Source organism: Aptenodytes patagonicus, chromosome Z (assembly GCF_965638725.1).
Source record: "Aptenodytes patagonicus chromosome Z, bAptPat1.pri.cur, whole genome shotgun sequence".
Lineage (NCBI taxonomy): Eukaryota > Metazoa > Chordata > Aves > Sphenisciformes > Spheniscidae > Aptenodytes > Aptenodytes patagonicus.
In genome coordinates this window covers 75352301-75374582 of record NC_134982.1, presented here as the reverse complement: position 1 = coordinate 75374582, position 22282 = coordinate 75352301, and the positions used below count along the sequence as shown (strand labels likewise).

At 39.9% G+C, this 22282-nt stretch overlaps 1 protein-coding gene across 2 annotated transcripts in view; it reads left to right on the top strand.

Moving 5' to 3' along the window:
* The window catches only part of TEK (TEK receptor tyrosine kinase), a 40421-nt gene that overhangs the window by 17165 nt on the left and 974 nt on the right, over positions 1–22282 (top strand). Inside the window, exons 3-22 of one of the 2 annotated variants that reach the window (XM_076362579.1) lie at positions 603–713; positions 4053–4205; positions 6330–6461; positions 7644–7784; positions 8517–8645; positions 9691–9845; positions 10130–10271; positions 10653–10814; positions 11781–11915; positions 12681–12974; positions 14291–14590; positions 15083–15240; positions 16489–16699; positions 17656–17766; positions 18141–18331; positions 18716–18829; positions 19702–19772; positions 20368–20408; positions 21536–21632; positions 22107–22206. In XM_076362579.1, coding sequence (XP_076218694.1) covers positions 603–713; positions 4053–4205; positions 6330–6461; positions 7644–7784; positions 8517–8645; positions 9691–9845; positions 10130–10271; positions 10653–10814; positions 11781–11915; positions 12681–12974; positions 14291–14590; positions 15083–15240; positions 16489–16699; positions 17656–17766; positions 18141–18331; positions 18716–18829; positions 19702–19772; positions 20368–20408; positions 21536–21632; positions 22107–22206 — 2948 coding nt within the window. The remainder of the gene's footprint in view (positions 1–602; positions 714–4052; positions 4206–6329; positions 6462–7643; positions 7785–8516; positions 8646–9690; positions 9846–10129; positions 10272–10652; positions 10815–11780; positions 11916–12680; positions 12975–14290; positions 14591–15082; positions 15241–16488; positions 16700–17655; positions 17767–18140; positions 18332–18715; positions 18830–19701; positions 19773–20367; positions 20409–21535; positions 21633–22106; positions 22207–22282) is intronic. The other variant, XM_076362580.1, reaches the window with a different exon arrangement.

Genomic DNA, 22282 nt, shown 5'->3' with positions numbered 1-22282 from the left:
TATGTTTTTTTCTGTTGTTCTTACTGCAAGCCAGCACTCTCAGTATTTATAGAGAGCATGGTGAACTAACACAAGCACAGACCTACTCTATCTTACAGCATCTCCCCCAGACCCTGCATGACTGTGGTCTCTTGAACTATCTTGACTGTTCTGTATCACAAAGCTTAAACAGAAAAGAACTGAGTCACTCAGGGTACTTGTTTGCCAATGACAGCTTATTCCCTACGATAAATTTTCCAGTACTTTATCCAGTCTGCTTTAAAAATGTCTCAAGGGATGAAGAAACTCAGGAAAGTGATTTACAGCCAGTTGGAGCTCCTAGTTAGGAAGTGTTTCCAGTTACTCAGCCAAAATATTTTTTTTTTTAAATTTCACGCCCCAGGTTCTAGTGGCAGTCTCTTGTTTCAGGGTATAGGTAAGCCCTCTGTCTTTGCCAAAACATAGAGTTGAGGTTACTGGTGATAAACAGTCGGTGTGTGTTCTAAAGAAATTTAAATGTCAAAATCTGAGTCAGGGTCCATTCTCAGCTTTCAGCCCAGGGACCATATAAAGACAATAATTGCTGTTATTTATCCCATATTTCTGTCCTGTTCTGTTTTCAGCCTCATTCCACCCGGTGGCTTTAACTGTTACAGCAAATAAGGGAGAGCATGTGAATATTTCCTTCATCAGAATGGCAGCAAAAGAGGAAGATGCAGTGATCTACAAAAATGGTAATTAACCTTTCTCTCTTGTCTTTTCTCTTCCTGCTATCATTGTCTTAGCCAAGTGCCACGTAACTGTTTTAAAGTCATTGCTGATGAAGCCCATGCTGTGCAACTGGTGCAGACGTAATTCCTCATGCATTTAATGTTCCCTAAAGGAGCCATTTGCCATATCCAGTATATTGACCTGACCTGTTTCTCTTCCACCAGAATGCCAAATCCTCTGTTTATACCTTTGCTTTGTTTCTCATTTTCCTTTTTGATTTCCTTCTATATCCCCTCATATATTCGCCTGGCTGATTTTAGCATCTTTTTTTTTTTTTTTTTGCTGTGCCACTGTGAAGGCCTAGTTACTGCATCTTTCCTTGCTACTGCTTTTCAAGTGCATACCTTTCCTTCTTTAAATGGCTTTTAGAGGCCATTTAGCTTCTATGATGCTCTTCAGGCTAAGAAATTAAACACTAGTAATCTGTTAGAAGGGCAAAACTGTCAACAAAATCTAATACTTATTTCATTCAACTACAAAAATTAGACAGATTGTGAAATTTATGTCACCGACTTTTCTATCTAATGTGGCACCTAAATCACATGTAACTCACTGTTCAGCTGTGTGTTGCTACTGCTTGACACTTGGAAATATGTGCAGTTTGCCACCTACCTCCTGTAGAAATGTAGTAAAATAGTGGTCATTAAACTCACACTTAATCAGAATGTTAGATCTCAGTGAATTGTAGTTGTGGAAAGCACACATAATGTACTGGCCCATCTTTGTCTACTGATAGTCTAGTGTACAGTGAGCTACCAGGAAACAGGGAGTAAATAGAGCAGGATGTGTCAGCACGCTGCAAAAGAACACGTGCAGTGGGTCAGCCTCAGCCCCAGTTACTGAATACCTGGAGCACTTCTCTACAGGCTGGAAGAGAAAAATAACCAAAAGGTGTCTTTTAAAAAGGCAATATGCAAAGCAGAGTTTCTTAAAGACCCATCTCTTCACTCTTCAGAGATTCAGCTGTGGCAGCGCACAGTGGAGAAAGTTTGCCATCACTTGTCCTTTCAGGGTCCCCAGGGTAATGTTGTGATCTCATGTCAGTGTTTTCTCATACAAGAACCAGCTGATAACTTGTGCCATCTTGGAAAACAAGCCGCAAAAACTGAACTTTGCAAACAGACCGTGAGCATAAGGCTTTCTTAATACTTTGCTGCCAAGTTTGTCTGCAACTTGTAACTCAAAAGATATGCAAAAAAAGCCCCATAGTTTCAGAACTAATCCCTTTCATTTGTTGCTCTTTTTCATTGGCCCTGTTTTCTTGAAGAACTGTTATGTGTTGTCATGGACTAAACTGACCCAAGATCTTTTTGCTGTTTTGATTATGACTGTCAGCAAAGTTTTACGTTTCCAGGCTGCCTGAAATTTGACTATAGTCAAATTGATAGTATGTATGATCACAGATGGTAAAGGTCCTGCCTGACACAGTTTACCGTCTAAATTATTTCAGCAAAGTGAAAAAAGTTGTTTCATTATCAGTGTAACTGTAAGGGGATGTAGAAGGTAAGGGCATTTGATTTGTGGGAGTATCATCTGGTTAATGGTCATTCAGCATAAAAGACTAAGACAAGAAACAAGAGAAGTAATAAATAAACAGACACACAAGCCCTAAGGAGTAGCAGATGACAGCGAAAACATCCAGCTTCTGAGGGCCAGTGAGGGGACAACACAAAGCCCTGAGCAGCTTCAGCCAGAGCTTTGTAGGTATAAGAAGCAGGGAGCAGGATTAGCATGGGTCTCAGGGGGAAAAAGCAAACTTATTATGGCATGATTGAGGGGGACTGTGAGCATGTGTGAAATAATGGGATATTTAGAGAAAGAGCCAAGCAGGAGAAAGGGAGGGCTCAAAGTGGACAGGAAAGGAACAAGCATGGAAAATGGGGCGGGAGGCAGGTAAAAGGTGCCACTTGCATGTGTGCAAGCTGTAGGCCAGTACACTGGTCTGGCCAAGTTCTGCACTGCAGTTGGTCTGATCTTATAAAACTCTATTCCTAATTATTCTTCAACATAAGTGTGCTCTCTACCTGGTATGCATATGTATAATCTTCTAGTGACCTTCAGGCCAGACTAGAAGGCGCAACAGGTTTGACTCCTAGTAACTGGAAACACATGCCAGGGTCAAAGGGGCTTGTATGTCTGGGGTCAGCAACCAGAGAGACTAAGTGCCTAAGGCCAGTTTCGGCAGGGACCCATTTGTCTGTGCATATGTGTGTGTGTGCACGTACGTGTGTATGTGTGCATGTGTGACACTAGTGAACTTCAAGCCAGGCTAACCAGTGAGTAGGATAAGAGGTCTGAGAGACAGCTCTTAGGGAGACTGTAGGTCCAGGCCAGCTAAGACCCATTTTTGGGTGTGTGAGTGTATGAGATCTGCCAGCAAGCCTGACTAGCTGGCAAGTGAGAATAGGATCGAGCTGTCTGGGTTGTTCACGTGTATGTGAGTCCCGTGTGCATATGCAGTACCTGTAAAGGCACAGTTCTGCTGTGTGGGTCTGTTGGTGGCTGGCTTTTTTGGTACAGTGTGTGTGAGCATGTGCATGTATGTTTTGGTGATAGCTGGCTGGACCTGGCATTAGCCGACTGCAGCAGCCTTGCTCTAATAGACTGGAGTGGAAGGGCTCCCAGGGGTCCTGAAGTCCACTGGATGCAGCTTCTCTTTGACAGCAATCAATATTCAAATGTTGTTACTTGGTGATCCAGAGGGATGGGAGAAGACCAAATGCTGTTGCCTTACTTAGCAAGCATGTATGACCAACTACAGCAAACCTAGAATAACATCAATAAGCTCCCTAGGTGAAAAAAATAGAAGAGACAGAAACATGTTAAGTCTGGGAAGAAAAGATAAAGCTGTGCTGTGTTCTTCCTACTTTGGTCTACTAAGTAAATCTTTGTGCTACTCAGATTAAATAGGACCAGGCTGGCATTTGCTATTTGACTCCTTCCAGCCATGCTAGATTCCTTGCCGATGGTCACCCCTCACTTCAGGAAAGGCCAAGAAACAAAATGAATACTTTTAACCACGAGAATCTTAGCACTGTTCCTGTAAAGTAATGCTGAACTCGAAGTAGTTTGCCCCATTCATCTACTAAATCTCCTCAAGATCTAGCTTCCTTTTTACTTGCACCTCTCCAATTATCAAAAACTAGTATAGATAAAGAGCTGTCAGCAAATTCATAACTAATAAATAGATTCTACTGCTTAGCTCATCCCAGCTGTCCTTCTTCAGTAACGAATGCAAACTCACTTCTGCCTATAGAGAGTGAGTGACTTCTATCTGTTGTATCCATGTGCTCCTTCCCCAGGTTCCTTCATCCACTCTGTGCCCAGGCATGAAGTGCCTGGGGAGCTGGAAGTCTCCTATCCTCAAGTTCAACCACAGGACGCAGGGGTTTACTCTGCCAGATATATAGGAGGAAACCTCTTTACTTCTGCTTACACAAGGCTTATTGTAAGACGTAAGTTCCATTAATGTGTGCTGATGATTAATTGTTTAAAGTCATAATGAATCTGAAATGAAAATTACACTGTGCCCAAATAAGGGCCAAAATCTGTCTTGACATAAGCTGCCATCAGATTATGTCAGAAGAAATTTTTTCCCAAGGATCTTTGGTACAAGCTGATACTGATTTAAGCATCTGAGAGAGAAAAAAAAAATAAGGTTTAGGTTCAATTCATCTTAGCTATTGCCAGGACAGCTAGCTCTTTCCTCAGCATCTCAACCTTTCAAACAGCAAGTAAGCATGAATGAAGAAGGTGGCACTGGGTCTCCCATGAATATAAGATGTGGGTCTGAGCACAAAATAGGAATTTTCAAATGTCTCTGTTCTCTATGGTGGGCTATATCCAAACCACATTTATCCTGAGATTTCTCATCTTTAGCATACATTACTGTAACTTCACAAACTACCCCAGCCTTAGTTAGCTCTTAAAGTTCACCTCCCAGTGGATGACAGGACCAGTTTACAATGCAGGCAGATATTTTCCATTAAGTTTTCTACATGTCTTGTAGCTCATGCTGCTATGTCCATTTTCATCAGATATAAAGAAAATTATATTCTATTAACTTGGATAGAAATATAAAACTGATATAGATACATAAATAGCTGTTCAAATATCTTACATTATGGAGAAAATACTTCCGATGGTAAAACGTATTTTACTTGCTAACATCCACAGCATACTTCCAGGAGTCACAAATGATGCCCCAAATTTGGATTTTGAAGTTATTGCCACCTTTCTAAATGAAAGATGTACAGCAGAACACCTATCCATAAATTCTGGCCCCTGCCTTGAAATAGGCTTTTGCCTTGCCCATCCTGCCTATTAGGAAAACTCCTAGGGCATTGTCTGGGAACGTGGTAGGGAGCACACTAACAATAAAGAGAATGGATGATTACATGCCACTGCTCAAACACACGTCCTGTCTTTCTCTGAGTTAGCAGTATTGTCACAGACCGATGATTTTTAGCAAAGCTTTTTTTTTAAGTATCCACATGTAAGAATTTCATTCCGGGAGAAGGAGGAGATAGAGCTCCAAGTACCATGCTGATTCATTAAATGCTTGCTGAAATCTGAAAAAGCTGATCCAAGTCTGGATTACCCATTTTTAGTGAGCCTGCCTCAGGACTTTCCAGCTTATTATCTTGTCAGTCCTAGCTTTACACTAGAGGAAGTCATGAAGGTCAGTGTCTGTGATGTAAGAAACATTTTTACTGAATGTAATCAAATACTGAAAATTATTGAGTCCTCTCAGCTCCCACTGATTTCAAAAGCAGCTCAGAGAATTTTGCATCTTGTAGGGATAGATTAAGCATTTGCATGATGAAGTCATAGGTACTTGTTTAGAGCCTGAGCTCTGCTTCTATGAAATCAGTATCAAACCTCTCACTGGCAGGATTAATGGTAGTAGTATCTTTTTAAATTATGAAGTGGGAAAGAAAATCATGACAGGCATTAAACCAACTGATTGCTCTTAGTCCATTTATTCCAGAAACAGGTCACCAGTCAATTGATCCTTCTTATAAAGACCCAGTGAAGACAGTAAAGATACAACAGATGTGAACCTGGTCTAATGAACTTTCAAGAAAAATGTTGTTACAGAAAAAAATCATGACTTGCCAAATGCTGGTACAATGCCAGTGATGCCAGGCTTGATCCTGCTGGCTTACTACCAGTACAGCCAGCTCCAGCTGAAGCCTGGACCTTTTGTAGGTCTCAGATCCCTGCTACAAGAATAAAAATCTTGAATATAACATCTTTGTCAACTTCCAAACTTACTCTTCCAAACTAAAAAAAATCTATCTCTAGTTTCAAAAACGGAAGACTTTTTCAGTTCCTTCCTTGAAGATGTTACGTAGTACTACTGCGTACCATGCAGCAGTTCTGCTCTAGAAATAGGGGCACTTCCACGATGAAAAAAGTGATTCCTCACATTAGGTCAGTCAGCTGGGGTTTTAGGGGGTCCATATGGACTGTATTTTTATGTATTTTACTGTTTGTCTTAATTAAAAAGAATTTTACTACTTGATGGTTACTGAATAAGAAGACAACAAATATGTCATTATATTTTTGCATAAAAGGATGTGAAGCTCAGAAATGGGGCCCTTCCTGTAGCTCCCACTGCCCTTCCTGCACAAACAATGGCATTTGTCATGAAGATACTGGGGAATGCATCTGTCCTCCAGGTTTTATGGGAAAAACATGTGAGAAAGGTAAGCAAATATTATTTGCACAGATTGCTTATTAATTTGTTCTCAGTAGCAGAAGTTGGCAGATTATTGAGGGAAGCATCAAATCGAGTAGCCTTGTTTTACTCTTTATAGCTACAGCATTTACAGCTGGTGCTGGAGACAGGGCAGTGTTGGGTGAGCTGAACCCTGAATTAGTAAGGCTGTTCTTGTAGTTGATATTTAACTTGCCCCTCACTTCTCCTAGTAGAGATTACATTGCCAGGGAAGATGAGTATTTCCAGCTCTTCTTGATCAATATGCACTTGGACAGTGTGCTAGATAATCTCTTCTAGGCTTCCTTTCCCACAAGAGGCTGGACCAGATGATCTTTCGAGATTCCTTCCAACCTGAGCTGTTCTATGATTACCCTGACATCAGTACGCTTGAAGCTACTGACTGACTGTTAAACACATGATAGAACAGGAGATCTTAAGGATACACTGCACTGGGAAATGAAGCCCTGTGTTAGACATTCCCTGGCTATTTCTGAACAAGCTGCTAACATGCTCACAGGGTGGTTTGCCTCCGTAGGGGCATATCAACAGTATATGTCTGTTTGTGCGTATCTGTGTCTGTGACAATTAGTTTGGATTCTGGAATAATTACAGCAGACATCACATTGCTCCAATTTCTCCAAGCAACTTTTGGGTCCAGTGCTAAATATATATCCTAATATTTTGACTGAATTGCAGTGCTGCAAATACTAGAGCTAAGTTATTGGAATAGTTGACATCTGAACTACTCTAATGTAGCACTGATCATATCAGAAAAGCAAAACCTTGAGCTTGGTAGTTTCATATGCACTGACCTCTAAGAAGAATATTTGGTTTTCATGGCACTGTTTGTGCATTTTATATTAAAAAGGCTTATAAAGAAGTTTTGTTGCTGAAGCTCTGTCCCCACATATCCAAAGCAATGGATGCTTTGCTGATGTATCCTCACGTAGGAGAAAGTTATGCTTGTTTCTGCTGCCTGAACCTAACTGTTAATGCAGCCATGCCTTAAATAGTTATGGATGTTAATATATCTGATATCTGAATGGTAAAAATGCTATTTTTATTTCAATGCATTTTTGCTGTTGTCTAAAGCTGTATCATTAGAAGCATTAGCTCTTTCATGGACTTAATGCTGTTGGGCTATTCTTTCCCTCTCTCCTTTCAATAGCTTGTGGAGCCAATACATTTGGCAAAACATGTGAAGAGAGCTGTAAAGAAAACTATGGCTGCAGAAACTATATGTTCTGTCTACCAGATCCGTATGGTTGTTCTTGTGCCACAGGATGGATGGGACTGGAATGTGATAAAGGTATAGTAAAAAATATAAGGAATGGTGAAGAGCCCTTAGTGTGCTGCCCATAGGAAATATAGAAGGGAACTAACAGAGAAGAGTAAAAGACAGGATTTTTTTACATTCTGTGAAAGAGGGATAATAATATTTATACATCTCAGAGGACCATGTCAGATTCTCAGAAGAAGGACATGGTAAAGTTAAAAATTATTCACATTATTCTGCAAAATGAATTTATGTTCTACCGAGACGTCAAAAATCCTCTAACAGCTACAGTCCTGCTGTATTTCTACAAGTCAAACTGAGCAATTTGGTGCCAAACATATATCCATTGCTGAGCAATACTGAGCATAATCAGCCTTGTTCACTTCAGTTAGACCACCATCTCTTTGGGACATGAAGCACATCTTCCTTTATGAATATGTGCCGTCTTGTTCAATGGTGACATAACTCTGATGAAGCCTTTGGACGCTGCCACAGTGCAAGTGAAACAACAGTGGAGATTGAAGAAGCTGCCACACGGGCATCTAGCCCACATATGACAGGCATGGATACGAATGTGCTCTACTTTTTTGACGTTAGTGTGTTCTTAGGATGCTCTGTGGATGATTTAGTGCTAATACATATAGTTGCAAACTCAACCCAACTGAGGGAACTAAACCCTACTGGAGAATTGATGCATGAGATTGAAAACTAATGGAAGACATTTTCTAGCACCTTTACACTAACTGGAAACATATGTACTTGCAGAATGCAAACCTGGTTTTTACGGGTCGGATTGCAAACTCAAATGTAATTGTCACAATCGAGGGACATGCGACAGATTTAAGGGCTGCGTCTGCTCCCTCGGATGGCATGGTCTGCAATGTGAAAAAGAAGGTAAAGCAAGGTAACACGGTAGTAAATGGCTTTTCCCAGTGTAACTGAAACAGATCTTCACACTGGTACAGCATTTCCAGTCCAGGCTGGTATCCTTGCTCTACCAATTACATTCCAGGGGCCCAGACCCTTCTGGGACCCCCTTATTACAATGCACTGTTTTTAAGCCTCTGCCCCATATGCTGCATTTAGCAGGCTGGTATGCTACCGTTTCATCTGATTTTGTTTTCATTAGAGGTAGATTTGCAAACCTTACTCCATAGGATTTGACACGGACCTTAATATCAATTCCTGACAGAAGCTGCACATCCTACCTGCATGATGAGCTTTTGGACAGGCTCATGGTACTTTGCCATTACCTACCTCTTATTCATCTGCTTATACTCCTATACCACGTGCCTCATGATGTGAAATTGATGACTGAGACACCAAGACAACCCCAGAGTTTAAAACAGCTCTGTCTCTCTGAGATAGAGTTAAGTTTGCAAAGCTGAACATACCTCGTTCAGAATCTCTTTAGATTCAAGCAAGGTTCACACACAGTATTTTATAAGATGCACTCAGCATCTATTATTTCTGCTTGATAAATAGTGACAAATCCACTGTTAACTTGTAAAAGCTTTCAAGCACAAAAACAAGCAGAGAAATAAGATCGTGATCCAACCAGCCAAACTATACCGTTGTGATCTGACTGCTCTTATAAACAGACAAAATGGAGAGCAAATAGATACTATACATTCAATATAAAATGTGTGCATGATTTTGCCATAGCTAGACTGTCTGTGTTTAGAATGTCAGCGAGAAAGAGAGGGGAGGGGAAAAGAAAGAAGAGTGGACACAGGGCTTGTTCCTTCTCACATGATGTTTACACTGATGTAACAGTGCTGACTTTGGTAAGCATGATCCTTGCGTATGCCCACACGAGTGAAGGGAGAACCAGACATTTGTGCTGCCTATGCTCATGGTACGCCTAAACCTGTTTTGGTGCTGTCTTTTTAAAGTTCTGTTCAAAGGCTGACATTAAAATACTATATATTTTCTGCAGGTTCAGCAGATCTTTCACCTCAGATAGAAAACTTACTAGATCCTGTAGAACTCAATTCTGGTGTCGAGTTCAAGCCTTTTTGTATAGCAACTGGGATGCCACTTCCTAAATCTGAAGAATTTAAACTTTTGAAGCAAGATGGAACTGTCCTAAGGGTAGGCTCCTGATTAATTGCTTCCTATTATTTCTGATGTTTATATTGACTTTATCTGTCAATACAGTTAATGCACACTATGCTTTTCAAGCATAATGTGAAATTTCAATATTCTGAGATACCTCATGAACTGGAGCACATGTGAAAGTATGGAATTGACCATTGTAGACCCTTTCTATTGATATCCCTAATCTCTAGATGAGCTCCTAAACTGTGAGAAAGTGTCATGGGAATATTCCTAAATGCCCACATTTTCTGGGCCCTGTACATCTTTTGTCATTTCAGCCTGCCCTAATTGTTACCAGTAATCGCTCTGAAGCCATGTTTACAATTAATCGAATCCAGCCCCGTGATACAGGAACCTGGGTCTGTAGTGTGCAGACAGTAGCGGGAATGGCAGAGAAACCATTTCAAGTTACAGTCAAAGGTAAAAGCATTAATCTCTTCAAATATCTTTGCCTCTCTGCTTTTAAGGGCAGCTTTATACTCTAACATGGCAGAGCTTTCTGTTCTCTGCACTGCAGGAAAATGTCTGAATAAATATCTACAGTCAGAATATGAACAGAAATCCTTTATAAGCAACATACTAATTATGTGTATTGAAAAAATAAGTGTGATGGTAAGGATTAGGAGAAAACCCAAGGTTTTTTTGAAAGACCTAAACTGTCAGCTTTAGGGTGTAAACCCCTGTCTGCTTTGCAAGAGTTTTGAAGAACGTCTCCCATTTTCCTGTAGATCTAGGAAGATACCAGAGTTTTACTGATACAGGGAATTAAAAGGCTGGTTTAATACTTGCATTCTTGTTCAGTTCCTCCTGTGCCACAGTATGCCCCAAGGCTGACAGACAGTGGACATAATTTTCTCATAATTGATATCAATGCTGAGATACATCTTGGAGATGGACCTGTTGTATCAACAAAACTCCTGTACAAGCCAGCAAAACGTTATCAGTCCTGGATGTCTGTGGAAGGTAAGAGGACATTCTTTAATTCCCTTAAACACAAATTTCAGCTGCATGCTGAAATATAATGTGATGTCTGCTCTTGACTAGGCTCAAAAGACCCTACAACACATAAAAGTTAAATCTTTTATGACTGGACGCGTGACTCTGTGTATCACTATGTATAATGTTAATGTAGATGTGGTACACCAACAGTAGTCAAAAGTGTATATTCAGTTTTCAGTAACCAAAGGGTTCCCCCTCCTTCGTTAAGATAAACAGTACCCAATGTTGAGCCCAGATGTTGAAATCTCCCATGTAAATAGCAGGTTTTCAAAAGTAGTGAGCAGTATGGAGACATCCTGGAATATCTACAATCTTTCTTCATGTCTATTGTGCCCCCTGGTGAGACAAATATCTTACCTAAATATTTATCAGGAATGGTATGGGCAAAATGAAACCTCTTGTGAGTTAGATGACCTCTTCCAGCCCTGTTTTAACATTTTATGCAAGGCCTAAAATATTATAGGAAACGTTACAGGAACTTTAACAAGTAACAAACAACTGTTGTTACTAATGCAAGATAACCCAAGATCTGCATACACAATGCACACTTCCTAAGCAACCAGTCTTGTTCTGTCCAGAAGGAAGGGCAGATGGAAACATCCTTCAGGCTGGGTTGGCGCTCAACTTAAAAATAAGTATTTTATACTTCTAAATCATCATAGAATCATAGAATGGTTTGGGTTGGAAGGGACCTTAAAGATCACCTAGTTCCAACCCCCCTGCCATGGTCAGGGACACTTCCACTAGACCAGGTTGCTCAAATCCCCGTCCAACCTGGCCTAAATAGTTTATCTTAGTGAATAAGGAACAAAGGAAGAGCCTAAGTATGTTACCTTCCATGATTAGCTGTTCAGGAATATTTTCCAAACCTTTTCTTCCGTAACATTTTTCAGCATGGCCTATGGCTTTACTTTCTCCTTTCATTGTCAGTAAAAGGCACAACCAAAAGACTGGACAATCTGGAACCAAAAACAGAATATCAGTTCTGTGTTCAGCTGAGTCGGCAAGGGGAAGGTGGGGAAGGCCATCCTGGACCACAGGCTAGCTTCACAACAGCTGCGCTTGGTAAGTCATCAACTTGGCTTTTCACAAAAGGGATGTTTCAGCTGTTTTTCTCTGTGGTCTGTTCCCTGATCTCTGCCAGAGCACCTTCATTTGAGCAAAGAAGGCTGGACATGAAAACTATGTAGAGTCTTTCAAAATAATCTCAGGCAAAGAAACAAAAAACGAAGAAAAAAAAAATCAGAGGTGAAGAAAACCAGAGAAAGGCAGAGCTATTATTTTCCCTGAATTAGAGATGGGGGATCTGCAAAAGGAAAATTTACATATTTTGGCTGGCTGTGCAGCAGAGTAGGAGATAGAAATCACTTCTTTTGCATGCCAGTCCTTCCTCCTAATACCAGATCAGTCATTCCTCTTAGTTTTAGGTCGGTTTACTTCAAAAATGAAGATGGCTGAACTAGCAGAAAAGCTTTTAGTCCACTGAAGATACAGCCCAAACTGAATACAGACATGCAAAGTAAATGAGGATTGCACCACGAACTATCTAACAAGAGAGCAAAAAAGCTGGCTTCTCATGTCTAAAACGTGCATCTGCAACACCAGCTCAGTGAAGAGACCTTTTTGTTGACACAACAGCTGTTGATAAGACACTTTGGGACTATCAACACCTCTTAGATGTAATTTCTGCCAAATTGGGTGGGGTGGTGGGGAGAATTACCCTTTGTTACTCCAAGCTAGGGCAAGTGGTTGGGAATAACTGGTACCCCTATTTTAGCTTGCATACCAGACATGAAATATTGTTCCCTGTCTCACTGTGGCTTTTCCAAGGTCTTCCTCCACCAGAAGGTCTCACTCTCTTTCCAAAAAGTATGACATCACTGAATTTGTCATGGCATCCTTTAACACTGAGGACAGAGGATGACATTCGTGTTGAAGTGGAAAGGAAGAGTGTGAATGACAACGGTGACGAGAGCAGTGTTATTACTCAAGTGCCAGGAAATATGTCCACCCTGATCATTAAAGATCTTGAGCCTAGACAGCAATACATGTGCAGGGTACGGGTGAACACCAGGTCCCAAGGAGAATGGAGCAACTATCTGTATGCATGGACTTTCAGTGACAGTAAGTAGCTGATTCACATCCTTCTGTTTAATTCTTCCTCTTTCCCCCAGTGATCAGCCTGATTGTCACTTAATGAATACATTAAACATAACCCTTTTTTCTGGTAGCACTCAGTTCCTGATGATCACTTGTGGTTGTTATTACTGTTAATTATGAAGATAGCTCAGTGTCCAAAGAAATTCTTACGCTGGAAATTATCAGGAACTAATAATGAGTTTAAAAAAAAAAATGGGAAAAACAAATTAAAAGCTTGGGAATCCACATGTTCATTTCAGTGCGGTTCATGCTTCTGACACACGTAGCATTTTTTTCCTCCTCATAATGATGAACCCACAGAGTTCCCTGCTCCAAGCTCTTTGGTTACTCCAAAAAAACACTCAGACCCTGCAATTCAGCTATGTCAATACAGAAGTAGTCAGCAATTAAAGAAGGAAGAGAAGATACAATGCAAGGTAAAACCCCTGTGAGTAAAGAGTAGTTAAGTGTGCTACACTGAAGACCACTGACCACCACTACTGAGTGCGAGTAGTGTCCTTGCATAATGCCGCAACAAATGCCCTATCTGAATGAAGTACCATCTGAACAGGTGTCCATCCGAATGGCTGATGGGTGCCACTGCCCATACCACACACTGGAAAGGTGGGCTTCTTCCTCCTTACAGGTCATGTGAGGAGGCCCTCACTGAGATCCTACATGTATTAACAGAAGTATCAATGGCTGTCATGGGACACTCCAGTTTCCTGAGCTCTGACACCAAACTGCACTAAGAAAAACATAAGGGTACTGTTTTCCAGGAGAAGGTACTTAGCTTAGTAGTCATGGGTGTGTGTGTCCACAAGTCCAGCACTCACCCCTGCTGGTGGTTTTCTGATTAAATTTGTGGAAATGTTGGTATTGATTTCCCTTCTTTTTAACAGCCTGTATCCTGACAGGGAATTGCTCCCTGAAGCAGTGAAAATATGGGACCTGGGAATCACATGGGGATGATGATTCAGTATAGAAGGAAACTAACCCTTTCTGCATTAATTTGAAAGCAATCATGTTGTCCTTGCATACAGCTCAGAGCATTCGTATCTTCATCCAAGGACAGTATACTGAATGCCACTCCAACCTTTGCTGGAAGTATGGAGTACTGCAATATGGGTGTCAGCACAAGTTTATAAAACTATTGCATTCAGTCACCATAGCTCATCAACAAAATTCTGCTTCTGTTTAGCACAGCAAAAGCACCGAGGAAAGTGTTTGGCTCACTGCAGGGAGGAGAAAGAGGTGGATGTACACTCCAATGTTTTGTGTGTGTTTGTGTTTGCTCTCAGGAATCCCTCCTGCACCATACAACATCAGGTTTTCTAACACCACAGACACATCCTCAGTCATCTCTTGGACAACTGCTGAGGGTCATTCCATCTCCTCCATCATCATCAGCTACAAAATTTATGGCAAGGCTGAGTACAACCACATCGATATTATCATAAAGAACACCAGCATTACTCAATACCATCTCAAAGGCCTTGAGCCAAACACTGTGTACCAGGTTCAGATTAATGCTCAGAACAACATTGGCTTGAGCAACCCAAACACATCGTTTGAACTGAAGACTCTTCCAGAAACTAAAGGTTGGTTATTCCAGCATGCTGGACTTGCACAAACCAGGTCCGGTGGTATAAACTAGTTATCTAAGGCAAAGTCATAATATTGTTTAATGTTAGTTTTCTTTTGCTCTTAATTTTGACACACAACACAGCATCACCATAATTTGATTCTCAGTTCACTGCATGGCGTTGGTGAAGTGACAACATACAACATTTGTGTGTATCCACTAGAAAGTGCCCAACAGCTCATAAATTAAAGGAGCTGCATATAAGAAGACTATTAGACCACTGAATGTGACCTCAGCTCTGCCCTACCTGAATTCAGCGGGACCTGCAGGTGCTCATACATCTGAAAGTCAGAGCATCCAATGTCTGTGACATTTTTGGAAAACAAACGGATGTATCTCTATATCTTTATACAGTTTACAAGACAGGAGTATTTAGCTATACATTGTTCATGGCTTTTTCAGAATTAGCTGGAAATAACAATGAACTCTCTATGTGCTTCTTCAACAGCTCCATATGAATCAAAAGGAGGCAAAATGCTGCTTATTGCTATCCTTGGCTCTGCAGGGATGACCTGTGTAACAATTCTCCTGGCCTTTCTCATCATGCTGCAGTTAAAGCGAGCCAACTTCCAGCGCCGAATGGCTCAGGCTTTCCAAAACGTAGTGGTGGGTTTCCAGCTTTCCTGTGTCAGTGTGGTTATTAATTTTGGCCCCATCTTTTCCTGTTTTTTCCCATTCCTTTTCCTTGGCCTTCCCAAATACTGTCTTCTCTTCATGTGTGCAGTTAGTACTGTTGTTATAAAGCTTCTCTGCTAGTGACCCTGGAGCTAAAGCAATCACAGTTATAGGCTATAAGGTAGAAAACCTGACCTGAAAAAAGTTGCACACCATTTATCCTTCTCCCTTTTCTGCCTTGTCGCACCTGTGTATGACAAGTGCCGAGCCAGACAGAATGGAGGAGCCTGTTCTCCCCCTATGAAGTTGTGCCTGATTTTGAAAATTACAATATTCTTTAACGTTGCTTTTGAGCATCAGCGACTGCTCCGTCATGGCTTTTCAACTTGGGGACAGCACACCAGGGATCAGTCAATGGCAACATCATAGTTCTGGCTGTGAGGAAATTGCTGAAGGTTGTAACATCACGTAGAGATCTCTCTCTCTATATATATACGTATATATTTGTATCCTGCTGTAGTCTCTTTATCACTCAGCTTTCCAGTGCTCTCTCACTTCAGAGGGGAACCTGTGAAGCAGAATGAAGCTGGGCCAAAAAGCTCCTCCACAGGGATCTGCATAGGCTGTTTCATAAACAGGGGGCCAGGGGGCTCATCCAAAAAGATGATCAGTCCCCAGGCCACACAGAATAGCTCCTGCTCCTTGTCTTGAAACTTCTCCCACAGAAGTATTTCATGGGAATGTGTAACTGAAGTAGAGATGTCTCCTCAAGTATGGAGGAAGATCATTTCCTCTCTCTTGTTTCCTTGCTTCTTCTTTCCTCAGTCTTCCTACTGAGCCTGATTAGCACAGGATTTGGTCAAGCCTGATATGAGATAAATCTCAAACTTGAGACTTAAAACTCGTTTTGAGATCAGTTTTACCAAATGATTTTTGCCTATCTCGGTCATCTTCAAGATGATTATAAAACTGTTCAGGAGGCCTAGGTCTACAAAGGTACTTATGCATAAATTAGGAGCCTGATTAATTTTGTGGATCTGGGCAGAAGTGCTTGATGCAGTTAGTGTCTAAAGTAGGTGTAATTGTCTACTGTACTCACTCTTGCGTAAGCAAGAGATGGATCAGGCTCTGTGTGTGTGTGTACATGAGTGAGCACACATGTATTTGGGGAGTGTAATCAGAGCATTGCTCAGTAAAGTAGAAATCACAGTTAATGTCATTTGCTTAACTCTGTTACAGAGGGAAGAGCCAGCTGTACAGTTTAACTCAGGTACTCTCACCCTGAGCAGGAAAGCCAAAAACAGCCCAGATCCCACTATTTATCCAGTTCTTGAGTGGAATGACATAAAATTTCAAGATGTGATTGGGGAAGGTAACTTTGGGCAAGTCCTGAAAGCACGCATTAAGAAAGATGGCTTACGCATGGATGCTGCGATTAAAAGGATGAAAGGTAGTAAAGATCGGAGACTCTGAGACTAAAGACTTTTTTTGGTTGTTTGTTCCAAGTGTTTCTCTATCATAAGAAATGCTTAGTAGCCCCCTCCTAAAGCGAAAATAAATATTCAAAGTTGCTAGTGAAATTGCATCAGCTGTCACTAGGCAGTGTGGCCCTAGCACAGACTGTATTTCTGCATGGCCAAGTTGGTTTATATTTCTCTCTAATTGTTAATATCATTAACTATTACGTATTTTTAAATTCATAGGTCAGTATGAATGTCATGTATGAGTTCACCGGTGAAGTGGGAGCCATTAAAAGATGCATTTAATAAAGAGAGGAGCACAGAGCTAGCCTTGGGGCACAGTATTTGCTCATCTTGCTTTACCTTAACCATTGAGAGACAACTGTACCTATGCATCTCTATATACACATACTATGACGATCACTCATTTTCTTTGTACTCATTGGGCATGATTGCCACATTCCAGAGAGAACTACAATACATAGAATACTGCAAGAATGTACACATTTTCTTGCAATTCACTAGATCGTTATCTAGGCAAATTGGGAGACACTCTTAAGTATGACGATAATTTAAAAAAGAGCCAAGGTCTGCATGCAGGCAGAAATAATCAACAGCACACATGGAAAGACTTTTAGGCAGCTAGTTTTCATATGATCTCCTATGACATTTTACATTCTCACATAATAAGGGAAGTGACGTGGTACATTAAGATGCTTTCTTTCTCTGCAGGTGGCTGCTACAGACATTAGGTTCTCTCTTTTTTTCCTTTGATTGAAAAGTCCTACTTTGTTTAGTAAATACTAATGTATCTTAGAGTTTTTCTCTTTCTATTGGGGCTGAAACAGTAGTGCCCCAGGCAGCCCAGAATCCTCATAATTAACTACAATATAGTCATTAATTCAGTTCAAAGGAAAACATAAATGCATGCTTATTTGATTTTCAGAGTATGCCTCAAAAGATGATCACAGAGACTTTGCTGGAGAACTTGAAGTTCTTTGTAAACTTGGTCATCATCCCAACATCATAAATCTTTTGGGAGCATGTGAACATCGGGGTAAGATAAGTCTTGAATACATGTACTTTAAAAATTAGTTTTTAAAAAAAAATCACAGTACAGCCCATACAGTCCATAGAAACACTAGCTTATAAGCAGATCTTTCTGCAACATTTGTTAAAAAGCCAAATAAGCTTGGTTTTAAATCTATAAGCCCAAGTTAATCCTTCAGAAATGACATTCATCAAAAGCTCTAAATTCTCCTCTGCAGGAGGAGAAGCTCTAAATTTCTCCTAGAAATTATGCTATTTGATATTTCCCCTCCAGTCTGTTTTATGTTTATTTCTTTTTCACTGAAAGCAGTGTAAGTGTCCAAATACTATTACTGACTATCTTTTACTTTGTGATATGCTTACTATCTGATGTTTCATTAGGATATCTTTATCTTGCTATTGAATATGCCCCCCATGGAAATTTACTGGACTTCCTTCGGAAAAGCAGAGTGCTAGAGACAGACCCAGCATTTGCTATTGCCAACAGTACTGCATCTACACTTTCCTCTCAGCAACTTCTGCATTTTGCAGCAGACGTTGCTAGAGGGATGGACTACTTAAGCCAAAAACAGGTCAGTCTTCAACTCTCTACCCACTGAAAGCACAACAATTCATTTTTCAGGGACTATGCCTTTTAATGAAATCAAAATAAGGTTTTAATTTTAGCTTCTCTAGCACCTACTGGATGAGTTTTATTTGGTTGTGTTCACTTAGCCCTATCAAATGCTATGGTTATGGGGAATCAAGGAAGGGGCATTAAAACTTACAAATGACATGGTAACTAACTGCTGTCATCTTCAGATAAAGTTTAAAATGTTCTTGGTAATGACATACCAAGCTGTTTGTTTTGGGTTTTGTTCTTATTCTGAATGTTTGCAATTTTCAATATAGCACTAAAATAATACATGTAAAGCTCACAGATAGTGTGGTGATTTCCATATTTTTTTTAATTTTAGTTTATTCATCGAGATTTGGCAGCAAGAAACATCTTGGTTGGAGAAAATTATGTTGCAAAAATAGCTGACTTTGGCTTATCAAGAGGTCAAGAAGTTTACGTTAAGAAGACCATGGTAAGGATCAAGACAAACTGATATAGTCTGTTTTCCTCATTTTTTGTTTTCTTGTTTCTTACTTTGTGTTTTCATATGAACAAAAATGCAAACTCACGGATACTACAGAACTGATTATTTAAATGTTATATATTGACATGTATAAATATTTATATTGTGTTTATTAATATACATACATTACTTGGAAATAAATTCTATACCATGTTTATGATATAATATACAATGTAATTGAAAGTTATTTATATGACTATGGATGGCAGTAAAATAACCAATTTTGCAGTCAGCTATGACATTCAGTAAAAATGTATTATAAAAAAACATATAATATACATTTGACATATGAAGAGGACATGTGCATGTGGGTGGATCTGTACAGCTATGAAAATAATATTTTCATACCAGAATTTGTCCAGCTGAGGCAAGCTGGTCTAATTCTGTTGAACAAGGCCAAAGCTAGCAAGACGGTAACCAGAGGCATGTCAGGATCTGTGAGCTGAAAAAACAGCTGTCAAAAGCTAACGCTTTGGAAGATCTGAAAGAGGAAGATGTGTAATAAGCATCATGTAGTCATAGACCAGGAATAACACCGGGTGATCAAGGGAACAGGATTGATTAAAGGCGTCATAAGACATCACTCAGGAATTATGTCCATTTCCTCTTGATGCTGGTTGGATAAACTTTCTGTTAGCTTTAGTGTGGACTGTCCCTTTGAGAAGTAAATGCACAACTTATTTAAGTTTATTTACTTCGTTAAGCTTACTTGCATAAAGTCAGTTTTCATTAAGGTAACACGCAGAACAATTGTTGGGGTATAAATTGCAATATTGCTATACCAACCACCAGCAAATAAACTTTCATGAAATAATTTCCAGGGACGGCTTCCAGTGCGATGGATGGCAATTGAATCTTTGAATTACAGTGTTTACACCACAAACAGTGATGTGTAAGTATGTTTTCAAGTGGTCTTTTTTCAACAAAGAAATATTTTTCAATATCAAGGAAAGTTTGGCAGCCAGGACAAGACAACCACTCAACTCAAAAAAACCCAGTAGCCGTGTCAGCATGAGTGAGCAATGGAAGTAAAAATAAAACCAACAACAAAAAAGTTACTTTATTTCATCATCGGTGTCTGAATAAGTTCTGTGTTCACAAGCTAATTGGATTTGGGCCACTACTTTAACTATATTTCTCATTTGAAGCCTGATGAATCCTTGGGAGACCCAGAGGAACTCTGTTTTAGTCAGGAAACTGGAAGCGATACTTGGCAAAGCAATTCTGTAATAGCACTATTTGCTGAGAGCTCACGGTCTACTAAAGGACTCTGGTTGATGGACTCACAGGGAATTAATTTTGCTAAAGATCTCACTCCTGCTTTCTGCTTCTACGAACCCTATCATTATACAAAAATTAATAAAAAAAATTAAAAGAATTAATCACACTTCTCTGTGTTCTCTGAATACTAGCAAAACTATCTGCCATTTTAAAATATGAAAACTTGTTGCATTCTTGTTGCACTCCATAATATCCCTCTGTTGCAGATGGTCGTATGGTGTCCTATTATGGGAAATTGTTAGCTTAGGTAAGTATGTGAATTTTGTACTGCACAAATAAACCAATCTGAGCCAAGCCAGCTCTGCTCACTTAGTCTGTTAAAAATTTATTCCTTTGCAACATATTTCAGTTTTTTCTCTTTCATTCTACTAATTGTTTAGCTTTAGTATGCTTGGAAATGCAATTGCCACATTTGCAATCCAGGTACCATTCTAAATAAAGAAAATGTAATGACCATGTTTTCATTGCACCGTAAAACCTAGGCCGTAGCTAAATATAAAATCCAGCATATCACATGATTTATAGCCCTAATCCAATATTGTTTGAGTTTGATGGGTGGCTTTTCCTCAGCCTTCCTGAGTTTTAAATCAAGACATATTTTAATGACTGGGGCCGGGGGGGGGGGGAGAGCGAGCAAACATCTCCTCCTCAAGTATTCTCAAAGAAGTTTTTGAACATTAATCTCAAAATAGAATTTAGAGTTCATTTCTGCACACACCTCTGTTCATCATGTATGTGATACAGCCTCAAGCCATTCAAAATGACTGTGTTACATAGCCTTCATGATTTGCCCCATGGTCTGCTGGCCAAGGGATGCATACTGCCTGAGGTGCACATTGCGTACTGGACCAATCACGAACCTTTGCTTTCTCATTTGTTCCTGGCTTTCCTTACTAAATGGGTTTGCACTAGATATGGATGGGAACTAACAAACTGCAGTGTGGAAAATCAAGAGTCTAAGCAACCAAACATCCGCAAAAAGGGGCAAAACCAGCTTGACAGTAATAGCTCCATGAGTCCATACTGGATCTTATTAATACCATGCTAACGAAGGAATGGCTTGCCTATTGCCATCAAGGGTATTGCAAAACCAGTTCAAATACAATCAGATGCAGGCCCTCAGAGCTGTGGAGAAATTTAGGCCAGCCCCTCAGATGATAAAAGTTTATACTCACTTTTATTTTTCTCTTCAATACTGTGCATTAGGCAGTATGGAAACATTAACAACAAAAATGTAGCTGCAAAACATTCCCTAACGTTGGACTAATTTACCTGTTACTGAGTCAGTCATTCTTTTTCATTTCTGCTATGAAATCAAGCTTTCTTTTATTAAAAACCTCTTGTGTTCATGACAATGGTTAAACTCTGCTTTAGGTGGAACACCATATTGTGGAATGACATGTGCAGAACTCTACGAAAAACTGCCTCAAGGGTACAGACTGGAAAAGCCTCTCAACTGTGATGATGAAGTGTAAGTAACTGCCTCAGCAAAAAAAACAAAACAGAGTAACACAACATGTGCTATAGGAAATATATGTCTACAAGAAACTAATAAAACAAACATTTTTTCAGGAAAACATAAAAACTAAATTTTCAAAAAAAAAAATTTAAAAAGTGTGCACAACTGGAAATAATTACTTAAGTCCTTTTGTACCCAGCATGCACTGTTATTTGCCATGAACGCTTTCCCAGGCTGTCTGCTCCCACCAGATATCCTGTTCTTTACACAATATGGCTGGGCTTTAGCGCAGAGAGCTTTTTGATTATTCCAGAGAAAAAGAAAATTCTTTTCAGACAGCAACCAGCTGTGGAAAACGTAACTCCAGCTATGCATAAATCCACTTTCCTTTGAAAAATGGAATGTGCACAATCTTCCAATAAACATGAATTTGTAGCTTTAACCTATGTATCTAAAATACCAAATGTTGGTGTTTGATTTTTAAAGGTATGACCTAATGAGGCAGTGCTGGAGAGAGAAACCATATGAAAGACCATCATTTGCTCAGATACTGGTGTCACTGAACAGGATGTTAGAAGAAAGGAAGGTAAGAATGAATCCCTAGAAAATAATTAGGCCATGAATAATTTCAGTATAGTTTAGGATTCTTGAGGTAATGCACC